Source organism: Zootoca vivipara, chromosome 10 (genome assembly GCF_965207765.1).
Source record: "Zootoca vivipara chromosome 10, rZooViv2.hap1.1, whole genome shotgun sequence".
NCBI lineage: Eukaryota > Metazoa > Chordata > Lepidosauria > Squamata > Lacertidae > Zootoca > Zootoca vivipara.
In genome coordinates this window covers 20,815,790-20,834,172 of record NC_142593.1, presented here as the reverse complement: position 1 = coordinate 20,834,172, position 18,383 = coordinate 20,815,790, and the positions used below count along the sequence as shown (strand labels likewise).

At 41.8% G+C, this 18,383-nt stretch overlaps 1 protein-coding gene across 1 annotated transcript; it reads left to right on the top strand.

Moving 5' to 3' along the window:
• Positions 1–356: 356 nt before the first annotated feature.
• Positions 357–12,807, top strand: SLC25A46 (solute carrier family 25 member 46). The gene is made up of 8 exons (XM_035100132.3): positions 357–714; positions 2,417–2,459; positions 4,690–4,747; positions 5,363–5,440; positions 5,679–5,779; positions 8,174–8,230; positions 9,024–9,081; positions 11,148–12,807. The coding sequence occupies exons 1-8, from the start codon at positions 477–479 to the stop codon at positions 11,724–11,726; spliced, it is 1,212 nt and encodes a 403-aa protein (XP_034956023.1). The 5' UTR covers positions 357–476; the 3' UTR covers positions 11,727–12,807.
• The last annotated feature ends 5,576 nt before the right edge of the window (positions 12,808–18,383 follow it).

Below are 18,383 nucleotides of genomic sequence, written 5' to 3'. Positions count from 1 at the left end.
GGCCAAAGTATTGGAGCCTCAGCTTCAGGATCTGTCCTTCCAGTGAGCACTCAGGGCTGATCTCCTTCACAATGGATAGGTTTGATCTTCTTGCAGTCCATGGGAAAAAAATTTGGTTGGTCCTAATATTGTCCGGTGGATTTAAAAACAGCTTTTCCCAGTAAATATGGAGAATATAGGGGAAACGCTCTACAGTATATTTTTCTTATCTCTAGGTTAGCAGGAAGCGGGCTGGCAGAACGAGCCGCGCCTCCAATAACATCAGGCTAGGGGGCGGGAACCCGGGAACCCGCCCGCGTCACATGACCCGCCATGGAGACGAGTATACTTCAGGGCGGCGGGGTTTGCTTCCGGTTGGTACCCGGAAGTGAAGCCTGGAGGAACCTGAGGGCGCAGCGGCGAGGTCTTCCCTCTTGCTGCTGTCAAAACCGCTTGACGTTTCTGGGTCCCTCGGCTCTCTCCTCGCTTGTGGCCCGATGCATCCGCGGCGCCCCGAGGGCTTCGACGGCCTGGGCTACCGGGGCGGCCGAGAGGAGCCGGGGGGCTTCGTGGCCAAGCCGGACCTCGGCTACTGGGTCAGCACCCCGCCTGACATCCCCGGCAGCCGCAACCTCCACTGGGGGGAGAAGACCCCGCAGTTCGCTGCAGGGACCCCGGTGGGGGCGGCGGGCTTCAACGAGGACTCTTACGCAGGGAGCGTGGCCGCCGGCTCCGGTACGTAAAAGAAGGAGGAGGAGAGGCACGCGTCGGTTAGACGGGGCCTGGGTCCCAAAACCAAAGGGGCCAGGAGAGCCCAGCATCTTCCGTGGGTCGCATATATTCTTGCTTCCCACGCTGGATGTGTCTCCCCCCCCCCCAAAAAATCGCCTTTTCTGCTTGCAAAAGGCCACGGTTTCAAAGGTCAACGTGCAGATTCTTACGCTCCTGGACGTTCCTATACGTTTTTGTTCGCCTGTCGTAGAAACAGAATTCCCTTCTTTCTGGCAATTTTTTTGGCCCGCAACAGTTTGGTGCTTTGCATTCTTTGGAGTGTGGACTGTTCCGAGGGTGCTGGATTGCAAGTGAGGCTCTTCCTAGCGTGATGAACCAGAGGCATGCTTAGTAAACTTTTTCATTTTCTTCCTCCTTACTGTTGGTTCATATTTCGATTTGGAGCTTTTAAAGCAACTCTAGTGAGTCCTAGAACAAGTGTTCTCCTAACCTGTTGTTCACTAAGAGCTCAGGATGTTGTACAATCCCTTACCTTTACCCAATTTTTGCAAGCCAGTCTCTCTAGAACCAGTTTTTCTTAAGTGGTACGTGTTCCTTTTACTCTCTAGAAAAAATAGTGCCTGTTAGGAAAACATTAGCAATCTATAACAATATATTCTTCAACCCACCCAAATGCTCCTAGTCCACTTACTTACCTATATTTTTCCTCTGGGTCATACAGCAATGGGGGTTGGGCCCACCTGTGGTTTGTCCCCTGTAGGCCCAATATTTCTTGCCACACAGGCTAGATGGAGAGTGACAATGAGCGAGATGAGGAGGTACCGGTAGATGCTCTGAAGTCTTTGCATAATCACTCATCCCACACCTCTCAGTGGTGCAACCACAAAGAACTAGGCAAGTGGTAGTTGTTGCTGCTTCTTATTGCTTATTGATACCTTTCTGTTTGGGAAGCTGGGTAAAAGTACTGTGGTCTTGGCAACTATCCAGCAGTGTTGACCCCATGATGCTAGGTCTATTTATATCTCTGTTTATGTCTCCAACCAGGAAATGTTGGCCCAAGGTCACCAAATAAGGATCATGGCTCAGTGAGGGTTGTAATTAAGCAAATGTATGCCCCAAATTTGTCATAGACTAGAACAAATTATAGGTATGTGGGTGGTGCTGTGGTCTAAACCACTGAGCCTAGGGCTTGCTGATTGGAAGGTACAGCGGTTCGAATCCCTGTGATGAGGTGAGCTCCTGTTGTTCGGTCCCAGCTCCTGCTAACCTAGCAGTTCGAAAGCACATCAAAGTGCAAGTAGATAAATTGGTACCGCTCCGGGGGGAAGGTAAACGGCATTTCCGTATGCTGCTCTGGTTTCACCAGAAGCGACTTAGTCATGCTGGCCACATGACCCACAAAAACTGTCTGCAGACAAATATCAGCTCCCTCAGCCAGTAAAGCAAGATGAGCGCCGCAACCCCAGAGTCGTTCGCAACTGGACTTAACTGTCAGCGGTCCTTTACCTTTACCTTTTTAGAACAAGTTATATTAGCTTACTTGATAAATTTAAGGCAATCAGTTATTGATTTATTATATTTTGTAAATATGTGTGTATTTGTGCATTTACCAGGCTAATGCAAATTTTGGATAGGGTCCTCCCTGTGTTTTGTTGTGTAGCTGTTTAAAACTAACAGTTGTTTGTGTTGTCTTTCTGTCTTTCAGAACAGTTGAATAGGTTTGCAGGCTTTGGGATTGGCCTGGCAAGGTAATATCACAATTATGTAATTCATAACATTTTACTAAACACAAATCCACTTTTTCCAAATCCGTATCTCTGTATGTGTGTTAAGGTGGCACATACAACTAAATGCTTTAATATTGTCATTCAGCCTAAGCAGAGTTGGCTACCACCTTTCAAAAATGTATTCATTACAATATTTATATACTTTCCAAAGTGGTTTACAAGCCAGTAACAAATACTGTAATACAAAGGCAACATCAACAACATCCAGTTATCAAACTCAGTAGCCATAGAAAGACTTCAGCCAAAAGGTAACTTTTTAAAAAAGATGTTGCAGCTCTTACAAGAGGAAAGGTATGGGGTAGTTGTCCTAACCTGTACTGATAGACAGTTCCATAACATCTCTATTCTGAGCTATCAATATTTACACTTCTTATAAAGGAAGCAAAGCCTTACGACTTGTTCATGTCAGACAAGTGGGCTTATATAGGAGGTGGGGAGAGTTATTATATGAGGGTTTCAGTAAGGCGTTACAAATTAAAGCCAGTGCATTGAAATGAGTACAGAAGCAAATTTGTAGCCTGATCACAAAAGCTTAAGCAATGATAACTTGTGTATAACTTAGTCTTTAAGGTGCCAGAAGACTTTGTTCGGAACTGGAGGAAGCTCACTTTCCTGAAAAGAAGCATTAAAGGCTTTCTTTTCCATAAGCAACAAGCTTTAGTGGACAGAGTTCCTGTTGCTTTTACAGGGAGGGTAGACCAAAATGATCCAAGCAGTAGTGACATGCAGTTGATTCTGATGCTTGCAGTTTAGATTCTCCCCTAGTGACTGTGTTTAAGTCAGACCAAATGTGAGCAACTTTTATTAGCAAAGCATCTGGCAGAGGAATTGCAGTGAATAGCTGTTGGTTTGCATTCCATAGACTCTACCTTAGGGCTTAATTGACCCTTCAATGGAGGGTGAGAAAAAGGAGTTATTTGCTGCTGCCGCCACCACCACCACCTCATAGGCCTGCAAATGAGCTTTATGGTGTGCACTCAGACAGATTTAGCATAGGTTTTCTGCCATGATTCTCAAGTTGGCTCCCCATGCGCTTCCCGTAACTAAACTTGACAGCTCTATGAAGCACAGGGACAGGAATTTATAATGTTATATAACTCTATTTCTTTGGTGGTATAGCTCTAAATAGAGCCAGAATTTTCTGTACAAACAAGAACAGTATCGTTCATTTGAAACGCAGTTACAAATGACCCAGTATATGGGTCCGATAGAACTGTGACATGGAATCCTTTCATTGTATGGGGATTTTTTGTTATTTGGTGAATAAAACTCAGGAGAATTCCCTCTTTGGCAAAGCTTGGCAAACCAAGCACTCTGAGATGGGCCTTTCCAGTTGCCCACTTATTGTGGCTGTTTAAACTGTTCCTCCTCGAAGATTCTACTATTACCTTAAGGGAGAGTAGCCCCTCCCCCTTAAAGTGTGCTGCCTAGCAACCAGCATCAGGTAACACAAGATGTTTTGATCCCTACTGGTCAAGGCATTCCGCAGGTCTTGGTTCTTCTCAGGGGCAGGGGTGACTGATGAAGCTTCGGCAACGGATCCTAATGTAAAATGTCTGCTCTCCAGGCCTTAAATATTGCCTGCCAATTTGTTCGTTTCCTCTTTATAACATCTTGCATAGCTGCTGCAGGATGCATAGGAAATGAATGTGTCGCGTCATCAGAATCTTCTCTAGGTCCAAGCTCAAGCCACGTGTATCTGTCAGATTTGGGTTTTGCCTAGTAAACATTGTGAAGGCTTGGGTCTACTGTTTGGCTTCTGTACTAAATAGCTGCTGCAGCGGCAGAACTATGTGTTAGAGAGTGTGCTAACCACCTTGCTTTAGAGTATTAAAGCATTTTAATAACATTTTGTAACTTAATAACACTTCAAAGTTATGTTTATTACTAAAACAAGATAATAATAACACTTGTTTAGTGTGCCATCTCAGTTGTCTTTTCTGCGTCTGTTGAAGACTTGCTTCTTTTGACAAGCTTTCTAAGTAGAGATTTTTATCCCAGTTGGTATCTGTACTGAGTTTGAAATTATTTTTATATACATAGTGGTTTTTATATATGCAGTTGTTTCATGTATGATTTATTGTATTGTCAAATTGCTTTGAGGTGCTTCATAGAAAGTTCATAAATGAAATACTGTAAAGAGTAATAAGTGGGAGAAACTTCTGTGTTTAACATAATTGTTTTTCCAAAGTTTGTTTACAGAAAATGTGCTGGCTCATCCTTGCATTGTTCTGCGTCGACAGTGCCAGGTAAGTTGTTGTGAGTTGCTCTCTCAAATGTGTCTTGTTAGCCTCACTTAGGCTGCAGTCCTAAGCATATGCTCCTGTGAGTAAACACCATTGAACAGAAATGGGATTTACTGCCAAGTAAACATGGATAGGCCTGTGCTTTTATTATTGGGCTGTATTCAACTAAGTTCTACTCACAGTAGACCTGATGGAATGATTGGGCCTACATTTGTCATATGCACTAATTTCAATGGATCTATCTGGTGTATGACTATCTTTGGATACAGCCCATTTAATGTTAATGTCACAGAAAATACTGGATTTGGTTGGCTAACTAGTGGCTCTCCAAATGTAGACTCCAACTCCTGCCAGCCCTGCCAGTGGGCAAGGATAATGGGATTTACAGTGCAACACATTACCCTCTCGTGGATTAGACACTTCCTTCAAGTTGCAATTAAAATATGATATTTGGATAGCACTTCAGCATGGATTGTATTTGAGTGATCCTGTAAGTCTTTAGGGAAACAATTGAGATAGCGTTGTGGAGTCAATTACAATATATTATTATAACATGTTAATTATACCGTACCAGTTACAAATGTTTGTAACTGTATGTATGCTTGTTTGTTTTTGCAGGTTAATTACCATGCCAGGAATTATCATCTCACTCCATTTACAATTGTCAACATTATGTATAGCATCAATAAGGCCCAGGTAGGTATTTGGTGTCTACAGATTTGTTTAAAGAGAAATTAATTAAAACTACCAGTTATGTACTACTTCAAATCTGATTCCTGCCCCTGCCCCCCAAATGCAGTTGGCCAGTATAAAAATATGGCAGATAATGAATGCAGGTATGCATAGAAGTCACTACTGGTTGCAGGAAAACATCAAATCCTGGGTTAGGTTACGTAGATATTTTCTTCAAGCTATTTTATTTTTTTAATTTCAGGGGCCCAGAGCTCTTTGGAAAGGAATGGGGAGCACTTTCATTGTTCAAGGCATAACCCTTGGAGCAGAGGGCATCATCAGTGAATTCACACCCTTGCCCAGGTAATTCTCGTTTTTCTCTTACGTTAAGTAAAAGCAGTATTTGTACATCATATCTCTTTGGGATAGTCTCAGAAGTTGATTGCATCAGTTTAAATTAAAACTCAATGGGCGCCATTGCAGTCGGGTCCCACCTGCATGCTTCCAATAGGCATCTGGCTGGCCACTGCGAGAATGACATGCTGGACTAGAAGGGCCTCTGGCCTGATCAAGCAGCTCTCTTTTTATGTTCTTGATGCCATGCAAGTGGACTTCCACTCACACAGCAGCCTTTTCCTTCCTCTCCTCCCTCAGCAACCCCCCTTCTGCTCCAGGCAGTATTTGTTCCCATCCTCTGGAAGGCGCACAGTTCTGCCAACAGTATCTGTTCTACTAGTGGACAGACACTGATGGATTTCATCCACCCACCTTAGGTCTCACCAATTGCCGTAACTTTTGCATTAGTAGAACCGTGCAGCGGAATATGCTTGGTTCACCTGTTTTGTGCCAATAACGTGACACTGCAATTCTGTTTAAAGTCTTAGGTTCCCCAATAACATATAAAAGCTGGCTTGAATTAGTCCTATTATGGCAGATCTGAATGGCCAGAGGTGATGATAGCTTATACTTAGGAATATCCCTGGAATAATCGTAGAACCTCCTTGTAGAATTATAGAAGCCATTGTTGAAAATAGTGGCATAAAGAGCAGGAAAGGAAATGAGCATGATGACATGGATGAGATCAACAGCCAAGAAGCTGTGGGATACATTTGCCCTTAGTAAATATGGGCCTATAGAAGATGATTGCTGAAGAGCCCCAAAATTAGACTATGATGTCTTCAATAGACCCATTATCTGGTCCCAATCCTGAGAGTAAGCTCCACTGAATTTAGTGGAGCTGACTTTTGAACAGGCATGGTTAGGATTGCACTATAAACTGATCTTTTAAGAAACTGGATATATTTTTGGTGGGATGTTAATTGTATACACAGTAACTGAGTCTTCCTGTGAATTAGAGCTCTTTTTAAACACTTGCTTTCCTCTCCTGTTGGAATACACCTCAGAGTATCAGATGCTCCCTATGTTTCCAGATTGAAGACTATTTGACCTTGAGCAGCTGATACCATTTCTTGGTAGTTGTTTCCCCCTTGTTGGCCAGTGTCTCTTCCAATTAAGATGAGCTGTTTTAGCTGTTAAGTAGATCTAAGCTGATTACTGTATGTGTCATTCAAAGAGTAAGCTTGTTATCTTGGCAGTAGCATTTTGAAATCCAGTAGCAAGCCCAAAGTAAAGTAACTGTAGTCTTTTAGCAAAAGTAGAGATCCAAGTCTGCTGCCTTTTTGCTACTGAAACAACTGAATGGAAGTTGGCATTACAAACTATGTAAAGCATTTTGAGTGTGTGAGCTTCACTGTAAAGGAGAGTCACTACTTGGATCTGCATGACCTCAAGGAACATAAAGCAATATTTTAAATATTTTAAACTAGCCAGTAGTTAGTAAAGGAAGACTCATTGACATGCTGATTGAAAAATGAATTAAAATAAGTCAATACAATAAAAACATTGCATTAAAAAAATTCTTTTTTAGAACATTGCACTGTTCTAGTTGTTTCTCTACTAGATTGGGCTTAAATGAATCCTCAGTAGGAAGCTATAAAACTCTTCAAAAAGGTATAAATGCCTGTTACCACTGATAGGTAATGAAATATCCTTGCAGAGGTTTGCTCAAACCATTTTCTTCCCTTACCTTGCGCCCCAGTCACAGTTGCCCAGCTAGTTATAACGATCTACACATTTTGTCTTTAGATCGTACCTGGTGCTAACACTGAGTGTGTGTTAAAAGTCTATGAAATCTGTGTTTATAGTTTTGGTGTCATTCAAAACAACTGTTAAAAATTACTTATGGATCAAAGACACTATATTACAAAAGTTTAAATTTAATAAAGTTCTTAGGTTCCGTAGCCTTTCGTGGTTCAACTTGAAAAGGCACAGAAACAGGTTCTTCTGTTCCCTTCTTTTGCCGGGAAATGTTCTGACATGCAGCGACTTTTCTATATGCGGTGTAATCTCAGACGTAGAAATGCATAGCATAGCACTGTTCAGGCAGAGCTTTGTAGGCTCTGGTGTCTCTGAAAACCTGTAGATTATGAGCAATATCCAACCCTGCACAAACAACTTCACCACCTCCCCTTTACCCCTGCACCCTCTGGAACAGATTTTTTGCCATTGCACAGGGAGGGCTGCCGGCAGGAGAGGTGAAGAATTTCCATCACGTGAGCAGGTCTGTTCTGCAAGCGGACTGGTGCTTTTGGGTGTTGCCTGTTGTGCAAGTCATTTCACCATAAGATATAAAGGGGTCTATGCCTTGAATTTTGGTTAGTAACCATTTATTGCCAATTACTACTTTATTTTTTGTAGAGAACTTTCATATAAGTGGAGTCCCAAGCAGATAGGAGGACATCTTATGCTGAAAGGGTACGTACATGTGTTAAATTTACTCCCAATTTTTTTAGTACAGAAGGATGTTATTATACTACAAGAAAAAAGAACCAATAGTGCAAATATGCAACCAAAAAAAAGATTAATTAGAAACATGGCAATAACTTTTTTTTTAGCAATCTGAAGTGTGTCAACTTCAAATTGAGTTAAATTTTAGGACTCTCAAATCCCCTAATCTTTATTTATGTAAGTATTATCATGTGTCTCCATCTTGCTCCTAGGAGTACATCTAAGGAGATTGCTGCATTAATGTCTAGAAATAAGGCCTTTGGAATTGAACTCTCATTTCTGTAAGACTCCCACTAATGAATTTGCACAGAAATATCATACCAATGATTTTGTAGAATATGATCTATTTCACTTAATATGCATATTGAGAAGTAATGGCATAAGAATCTGTAACTACTAAATTAATCTTCGACGTAGATGCATCTTATCATTAGGAGGATTTTAACAGCACCTTCCCCCACCTATGAAAATTATTAAAATCTTAGAAACAGGGCTAAACCTATTTAAATTAAAGCCTTGGTTTAGATCAGGCATCCCCAAACTGCGGCCCTCCAGATGTTTTGGCCTACAACTCCCATGATCCCTAGCTAACAGGACCAGTGGTCGGGAAAGATGGGAATTGTAGTCCAAAACATCTGGAGGGCCGAAGTTTGGGGGTGCCTGGTTTAGATCGACTGTTGACTGGGCTGTTTGTTTGAAACTGTAGCAAAAAACATGTCATTATCAAAAGGATAAGTGGTTTGTTTTTGTTTTCCTCTAGGCTGACTTGCTTGATAGCAATGCCTTTTTATTCTGCAAGTCTGATTGAAACAGTACAGGTAAGTTAAATGCTTTTTTTGTCTGCTGTCAGGTAACATTATTTTGGGGAATCAGAGGTATTGAAAGTATCCCAGCATCAGCTGGCCTGAATTTTTGGTATTCTGTCTTTATTTGCATTGTCCCTGGCGGAAGAGATACCGGCATTCTGCTTTATTAAAAAGTATTTGATACACAGCAATATCATGTTTTGTGTTACTAGTTATTTTTAAATTCACAGCAAATAATTCCTACGGCTCAAGAGCTGATTTCAGCTAATTTCTTTAAATGGTTTTATTTGGATCTGGAAAATCCAACACAAATGTTTTTAGCAGTTGCCAAAAAGCTAAAGGGAATGACATCTGAACTGTATGGTGAGGAAAACCCTCTTAATGTATTGAACTACCTGTCAAATTTGATTGGGCTTGCACATTACATGGCTCAGTAGGTTTATTTTCTAGTTTACTGCTTTTCAGTTTGTTCCATTCCAAGCCACTTGGTGGTGCACCAGTTACTTCAAAGTTTTTTGGCTTGGGGATTTGAAGCATAGGATGAAATTGAGCTGCTTGATTTGGTTCATTTATGTGTTCAATTAACCACAGTAGTGCAGCTCTGTGTGTGTTTCTTCATGCTTCCAAAATATCCTTTGAGGTTTTCACTTGCATATTTTGAAAAATCACCTTCCCTGTTACTACGTGAAATAAAAAAACTTGCACATGCTTATTTCTTTCTACTTGGCATTCCCTTAAACGAGGAATTAAATGGCTCTTGGTATCATGAGAAATGCTTATTGATTAGGATGGGAGCCCAGGACACCAAGATCTGTGCAACTTGTTCCACATGCTCTATCTTTTCTGCAGCCACATGGAAAACTCCTATTGGTTTTTAACAATAGCCCTTCATGTGGCGTGGTGAAGTGTTGTTTGATAAATGCCCATAGCCTCTTTAGATGCATAGAACTAGTTGTCAAGTTCTTGGGATCCTGACCATGGATTTATTTTTTTTAATTAATACTGGTGAATTTCTGCCTGTGTTTTATACAGCCTAATAGAGTTCAAGAACTCCTTTGTACCTACAAAATAGCAAAGGAAGCTAGTGGGTGGAGACAGCCCCCCCCCTTCCTTTTCCAAACCGGGTGTGATATCTTTTAGAGGCATAACATCAACTTGGTGGGAATAGCTTCAAACCACTACTTTCCTTTGCCATTTAGCAAAGATATGCAGTAATTGGAAATGCCTACTAATGTATTGGCAAATCCCCTAAGGTTTCCAAGAAAATGTTTGTTCATACTGTTTCCAGTGACCTAAATTGTTTGGGATCTAATTTGCTCTGTTCACTGCACATATGAAGAGGTTAGCATGTATCTGTATGTTTATATGTGAGTGAGATAAGGGAGTGTGATTAAGCACTGCCTAGCCCCACCTACTATGGGGTCTAGCCACACCCACCTTTGCAATGTGGCCGCAGCCACTACTGAGATAATGTGGTGCTTGGTCCCCAAAAAGGCTCGCTATTCCTGAACTAAGTTGACTGGTTGGAACTGGGCTGTTTTGTTTGACTGGATGTAAAGTAGGAAATCAGCCCTGAGCGCTCACTGGAAGAACAGATCGTGAAGCTGAGGCTCCAATACTTTGACCACCTCATGAGAAGAGAAGAATCCTTGGAAAAGACCCTGATGTTGGGAAAGATGGAGGGCACTAGGAGAAGGGGACGACAGAGGACAAGATGGTTGGACAGTGTTCTCGAAGCTACGAACATGAGTCTGACCAAACTGTGGGAGGCAGTGGAAGACAGGAGTGCCTGGTGTGCTATGGTCCATGGGGTCACGAAGAGTCGGACACGACTAAACGACTAAACAACAAAACAACAAAAAGTATTGCTTTTAAGATTGGTTACACTTGGCAATTTATTCTATAAACTTGGAAGGGTATTTACACAACTGCATGTTTTCTTGTAGATTATGATCTTGTTGCTGAAGCTGGTTATGCATAATTTGTTTATAAGTAAATTTTAAAAAATGGCAACAGTCACAACTTCTGGACGTTTATTCGTTGGAAATACTGAGGTGCTTTTTCTTTTCTTTTTACAGAGCGAAATCATTCGGGATAATCCTGGGATTTTGGATTGTCTGAAAGAGGGCATAGGCAGAGCAATGGGCTTTGGAGTGCCCCATAGCAAGCGGCTCCTCCCTCTCCTGGCCCTGGCCTTTCCAACTGTTCTACACGGAGTTCTTCATTATGTGATCAGTTCCATTGTTCAAAAGTTAGTCCTCCTCCTCCTCAAGAAAGAGAATTCCCCCAGCCTTCCAGCTGAGAACTCTAGTTCTGTGCAAAGCATGCTAGATGCTTATTTTCCGGAACTTATTGCCAGCTTTGCTGCCAGCCTTTGCGCTGATGTGATGCTCTATCCTCTCGAAACAGTTTTGCACCGTCTTCATATCCAAGGGACACGCACCATCATTGACAATACGGACCTGGGATATGAAGTCCTCCCCATCAATACCCAGTACGAAGGAATGAGAGACTGTATCAATACCATAAAGCGTGAAGAAGGAATATTGGGCTTTTACAAAGGGTTTGGGGCTGTAGTTGTACAGTACACCTTACACGTTGCTGTGCTGCAGTTCACAAAAATTCTTTACTCAACACTGCTCCAGAATGTTTCTTAAACGTTGATGGGTGTGGCCACCCAAAAGTCCACGCATTCAGGCAGTAGGTAAGCAAGTGAAAGCTGCGAGTTTAGAACCTACAGTGATGGTTTTCTCCTTGCCAGCCACCTAGAATGTTCCTGTGTAAATAGATGTGCGTTGTCCCAGGCCCTTTATGAAATACTTAATCAGAGAGAGAGAGAGAAATGAAGCATGGAAGTCTATACAGGCCAGGGCTTTTCAATATTGAAATGTAAATAAACTATTGCAACATCTTTTGTAAATCTGTATCTGCTGTGTAGAGTGTGATTTCCCGATTGCTGATAAATCCTGCACAAACTCAATTTGAAATGAATGATAGCTGTGATCTTGTTCTTAAAGTCTTGTCACTTCTCAAAGGGACTTGCACTGAGGACTGCGTGCCTTTGCTTCTGTCCGTAGAATTATTTTGACTATATTTGAATGCTCTCGAAAACCAATGAACTTTGACAACTCTGCTGAAGGGTTTTGCCATATAACTGCTGTAAAAAGGATTAAAATTGCTATGGTTATGAATGCGAATGTAGAAGTGATTGCTATTCCAGTTTTTCCACATCCTATTCTAGTTGATTTACAAATGTGACAATGATTTAACAACATTATTTTTCTGAAAAAAATTCTGATGGCACCCCCAAAAAAACCCAAACTCTGAATTGCTGTGGCATTTGTCTAAATGAAATTGAACTTGCTCAAAAGATGGCTCCACAATTCAATAACTTGACAAGGCTAATGGTAATGAAAGTGTGAAGATTCTAAAATATTATAAGCAGTTTATAAATACATTTCCTGACCACTACTAGGCAAAGACCATAAGAACACTTGAAAACAAATTTCATTGAAGTCTGATGGATTTTATTTTAAATAAATGTGTTCTAAATAAGATATGTCTTATCCCAAGATATGTTTTATTAATTTTTCTACATTAGCACAATCATGGTCCTAATTAGATCATGTTTTCAAATACCATTCAAAAGTATTTTATTTCATTGCTATGGCTAGTAATAATAAATAAAGATTATTCTGATTCTATTACAATAAAAAGCTTGCCTTTTAACATTGCTCATCCCCTGCTCCTCAAAGAGTGAAGTTCTTTTAAAAGAATTTTAAATCAGTGGTCTGCCTGTCTTATCAATCAGTCTCCTCTCCACTTGTGACTTTAGCTTTTTAATCTTTGCTTAATTATTCTTCTGGAAAAGGTGGTTGTAGTTCTGAAAAGTTCCTGCTTACCTCATAAATTAACAAGTGGTATTAGAGATTCGTAGGGGCGTGGGTGGCGCTGTGGTCTAAACCACAGAGCCTAGGGCTTGCCGATCAGGAGGTCGGTGGTTTGGGGTGAGCTCCCATTGCTCTGTCCCTGCTCCTGCCAACCTAGCAGTTCGAAAGCACGTCAAAGTGCAAGTAGATAAATAGGGACCGCTCCGGCGGGAAGGTAAACGGTGTTTCCGTGCGCTGCTCTGGTCCGCCAGAACTGGCTTAGTCATGCTGGCCACATGACCTGGAAGCTGCAGACAAACACCGACTCCCTCAGCCTATAGAGCGAGATGAGCGCGCAACCCCAGAGTCATCCACGACTGGACCTAACGGTCAGGGGTCCCTTTACCTATTCGAGACTTGGTATAGCTGTATGAATCTAGTAAATGTGCAAAATCAGGCTATGTATAAATGTTCTTATTTAATAGAAAGCAATTGTTGGCGCATACACATTGAACTGTTCTGACACACATGAAAATAGCACTGAAAGAAACCATTTGTTCTGCTCACTGTTAGCAAACATTTGGGGGTGTCTTAAGCCCTTGGATGTTAGGGATTGAAGACAGATGAAAACTTCAGCTGTTCTGCATCTGGACTGTTTGGCAGAACAAAGCAAATACTGCAAACAAAGCAAATACTGCAAACAAATTACCTAAGAAGAAGAATTTTAGGGGGGAATTGACTTTTAAATGTATGTTGTAGATGTAATATCTTCATGTTTTTAAAGGGATCTTGAATGCTTTTAAAAGATGGTGCACTTGAGTAGCACTAAATAAAACTTTAAAAACATAATACTGTGATGAGCCATGGGTCCTGATAACATAATAAATTTGTTTCACCTAGACAGGATGCTAATGACATTGGGGGGGGGGATCAGAAAAATAGTTGGTTGAGAGCCATATCACCTTTTTAATCTTGATGTAAACTCTGTACATTAGAGGCGTCCCAAGCTGAGAATACAGCACATATTTGGCTAATTTGGGTTCATCATTGGAGAGGAAAGTACTTTTTCTTGCATGTTAGCCTTTTGCAACGTGTAAGGTAGCCCTAATTAAAGTTCAACAGGAACACATTTGACTCCTGGGGTATACAGAGATCAGATTTTTGGTCATAATAATTTCTCAGTTTTGTACAATGAGAGGTTCTCTCAGGATACAAGCATGTTATAGCTGTCGGTGTTTCAGAAATTGCCTTTATATTCAGCATTCTCAAAATGCATTGGGGAGGGGATGCTGTTCAAGAGCAAAAAAATAAAAATAAAAGCTACCATTGCTAAAGTGAATATGGTAAATATGGTTCAATATAAAATAAAACAGCTGTGACAGGAAACTTAGTCCTTATTTTCATTAAAAAGAATTTGAAGGCAGTATTGAACCAAATGCATGTGTTTTAAAGCAGGGGTCAGCAAACTTTTTCAGCAGGGGGCCTCAGACCTTGTGGGGCGCTGGATTATATTTTGGGAAAATAAATAAATATGAATGAATTCCTATGCCCCACAAATAACCCAGAGATGCATTTTAAATAAAAGAACACATTCTACTCATGTGAAAACATGCTGATTCCCGGACCGTCCGCGGGCTGGATTTAGAAGGCGATTGGGCCACATCCGGCCCCCGGGCCTTAGTCTGGGGACCCCTGTTTTAAAGTAAAACAATTGCTAGGCTACCTATATTATGGCAGTTCTACTCAGCTCACAGAGGAAGAACAATGAGAATGAAATATTTTGAATTATCCAAACAGTGGAAGACACGACATATGATATTGTGGCCTGCTATTGAAAATCTCCTTAATCCAGTAGAACATGCCGTGAGCAAAACGGAGGTGACTTTTGCACACACACAAAACCCTTTCTGCTGTGCCTCCTCATGCTGCTCTGTAGGGTCAATGTTTTGGAACAGATTGGGAGAGAAATGCAGATGGGAGGAGAATTGGTGAAAATCACCACCTGCTCATGGAAACCTCTGCTGCATCAAATAGCCTATCAGCAGAGAAACAATCAGATATAGCCAACAACCTTACATGCCTGATTCTGAAAACTTTGGTCTTGAGTTTGGGTGGAGTAGCTTCACGGAACCAGCAACAGTTACAGCCCCAAAGGGACCAACACCCTTTGGTTTCTCCGCGCTTCAGGATCAGCAGCTATGTTTTAATGACTGTCCAAGGATAGCAATCAGCTAACCGACTGCTCAGCCTCTTTGTAAAAAAACTCAGCCACAATTGCAAAAACTCAGCCACAGACTGAGCTTGCCTGTTGGAGTGTTGGCCTCTGTAAGACAGGGGTCAGCAACCTTTTTCAGCCGTGGGCCAGTCCACCGTCCCTCAGACCATGTGGTGGGCCGGACTATATTTTTTTGGGGGGGGGGAATGAACGAATTCCTATGCCCCACAAATAACCCAGAGATGCATTTTAAATAAAAGCACACATTCTACTAAAACACCAGGCAGGCCCCACAAATAACCCAGAGATGCATTTTAAATTAAAGGACACATTCTACTCATGTAAAACATGCTGATTCCCGGAGCGTCCACGGGCCAGATTGAGAAGGCAATTGGGCCACATCCGGCCCACGGGCCTTAGGTTGCCTACCTATGCTCTAAGACAGGCATCCCCAAACTTCGGCCCTCCAGATGTTTTGGACTACCATTCCCATCATCCCTGACCACTGGTCCTGTTAGCTAGGGATCATGGGAGTTGTAGGCCAAAACATCTGGAGGGCCGCAGTTTGGGGGTGCCTGCTCTAAGAGTTTCACTGGAGTTCCTAGCCAGCTGGAAAGAAAAGCAATGGATTTGCTAGTGGAGAAAGGGGGTGAGAGGTGAAGAATGAGGAGCCAGATGCTTCAAATCTCCTCTTCCCACAGTTACAGTCGGCAGCAGCAAGACAAATCTTTTTTATCACCTCATTCGCTTCCCAGAGGAGGGAGAGCCGGTTGCTGAAAATACTCTGACGGTTGGATTTGTTTAGGTATATAGACTCTTGGTCTCATCCAGCAAGGAAATTCTTGCTGTATATTCAGGCAGGTGAACCAGAAATTCATCTCTAAGTGGCATCTTGCCTCTGGAAGCCGGCCAGAACAGGAGGTGGTGGTGGTGGTGGTTAAGTCTTGGCTTTTTTTGGTCACATGAATCTTCCCCCATCCCCAACCCTTTGTTTCCAAGACACTGGAAAAATATCACAAAGCGATTACCAGAACGAGACTGGCATCCAAAACAGGAGATATACATATTTTTGTCTTATTGGCACATGGTTTTCATGTGACAGCTCTGTCTTGTCAATATCATATCGTTTTCTAAGCAATCACTAATTATGAGTGAACTTTCTGTATATACCGTTGGGATGCAAGGGACCTGGAAACAGTAATTAAATGGAATGGGTGTGTGATTTTCTGAAGTCACAATGGTTATGAAATAATCTTTCTCCATGACACATGAAAAAAAACCAGCAGACAACCATCAAACTATTTCTCATTGAACAGGGAAGGCTGTGATTCACAACCCCTGGGACCTCTAAATCTTGAGGTGTGGCAGTATAGAGAAACATAGAATTGGAAGGGGCTCCAGGGGACATCTAGTCCATCCATCCAAACACACGGTTTCCCATCCAATTTGAAACCAGACCCTGCTTGACTTTGCAAAGGTCCTAACAGTTTTATTGCTGCACCATAATTGTTAAAACGATTGCTAGACTGATAGAATATGAGAGCCTACCAGATTATTCCTCTTTTTTTTCTTTGTAAGAGAAACTAGGGGTTCAAATATGTACTCTTAAGAAATATAAACTGAGCGGACATGAATCAACATGAATCAAACCAGGCCTTTGACCCAGTAAAATAATATGTATGTGTAGATCTAAATAGCCATCTAAATTGCTTTCAGCAGAAAGTTTAGCATTTCCAATATTATTTCAAAAAAAAAAAGTTGATCAGTAGCATATGGGAGTATGAATCACCTTTCCTGAGACTGGCAGAAAAGATGACAAAAGAATTGTTTCATATTACTGCGTTATTTCCGCCCCCTGCACCTTGAGTCTCAATCATCAATGCCTTGTGCAAAGTTATAACAGAGGATGTATACAAAGGATACAATAAAACCCTCCACTCTGCACCTGTGATGCACCTGCTTAAGTTGTTGACAAAACAGGCCAATTGTTCTCTCGCACACTCAGAATTCTTTTTCTCCCATGCTTATCACCATCTTAGCAGGAAAACAAACTTTATGACTCAGCATAATAAAACGTTATTGACTCATGCAAGGGTCTGTTTTTCAGTTTTGCCCTTTTCATCAATACTAATTAGACCGATGGGCTTGAATGTATAATTAATGAGGACTGAGGGCAATGGGCAATTCACCCAGTTCCTTAACGGTGACATTATGACACACCACCATGTGCCAGAGGGAGGGGGGCATGGGGTCAAGCCCCCTATCAACATGGAACTTGCTCTCCCCACCCCTCCACCCATTGCTGGGCTCCTATCATTAACATATGGTGCTATTTTTCTTCCAGAGTTTTCAACATGTGGGACACAGCTCACCCACCTAGAAATATAATTTGCCCATTCTGCATCCCCCAGTCAGAATCCCCCCTAATGCCACTATAGGCCACCTTAGTATGTTTGAAAACACCTGTTCCCTCACCTCCCAGTTTTTAAGGCTGCGTAGACACCGTACGATTTAAGCGCATTTAATCCTAGGATCTGTCATTTACCCCTCATAGACCTATAATTCCAAGAACTCTTAACAAAATACAAATCCCAATATTCTTTAGGGACAGTCATTTCCTTCAAATGTATTAGACCTCTCTGAGCAACTATATCTCCTTTTCACCTGCAGAGTACCTTTGCTGTTACACTGAAGAACAGTGGAGAAAACAGCAAAATTCACTCAATACTCTCAGTGTGCCTTCCCATTTGCAAACGGATTATGCACCGCAAAATACTTTTATAGATTTGAGGGACACCCCCCCAAAAAAACCCTATAAATTAATAAATGGTAGGATTTTGATTAATTGGGATATGGATTAAAGTACAAGCTGCAGAACTGTGCCGGACAAGGAATCCCTGGGCTGCCTTATGCAAACCAGCCTAGTGAAGAGCACATCTCTTAACATGACAAAATGGGTTGTTTGTCCTGGGGAGACAGATGTTGCCAAGGTGGTGGGGTGTATGCTTTAAGTGGCAGGAAGAGAGAGTTTGTTATCAAGGTGTTCTGGAAAGAAGGAGAAAGAAAAGACTGGGATCCATCTTGGGCAGGTTGGCTGAAGGTTGGCTGGGAGAGATGCCTTGGAATCCATGGCTGCACTACTGTGGGGGGACAAGCTCCTCTTGAAATGACCGTGCTATAAGATCTGGATTCCCTCCATGCAGAATGAAGATGTAAATAAGTGAATAAAT

Bases quoted from the DNA above. Each gene is read 5' to 3' on its own strand.
- SLC25A46 (XM_035100132.3), top strand. From the start codon at position 477: ATGCATCCGCGGCGCCCCGAGGGCTTCGACGGCCTGGGCTACCGGGGC. The intron at 2,460-4,689 runs GTAATATCACAA...GTTTTTCCAAAG, and splicing joins TTTGGGATTGGCCTGGCAAG to TTTGTTTACAGAAAATGTGC. The intron at 5,780-8,173 runs GTAATTCTCGTT...TATTTTTTGTAG, and splicing joins GAATTCACACCCTTGCCCAG to AGAACTTTCATATAAGTGGA.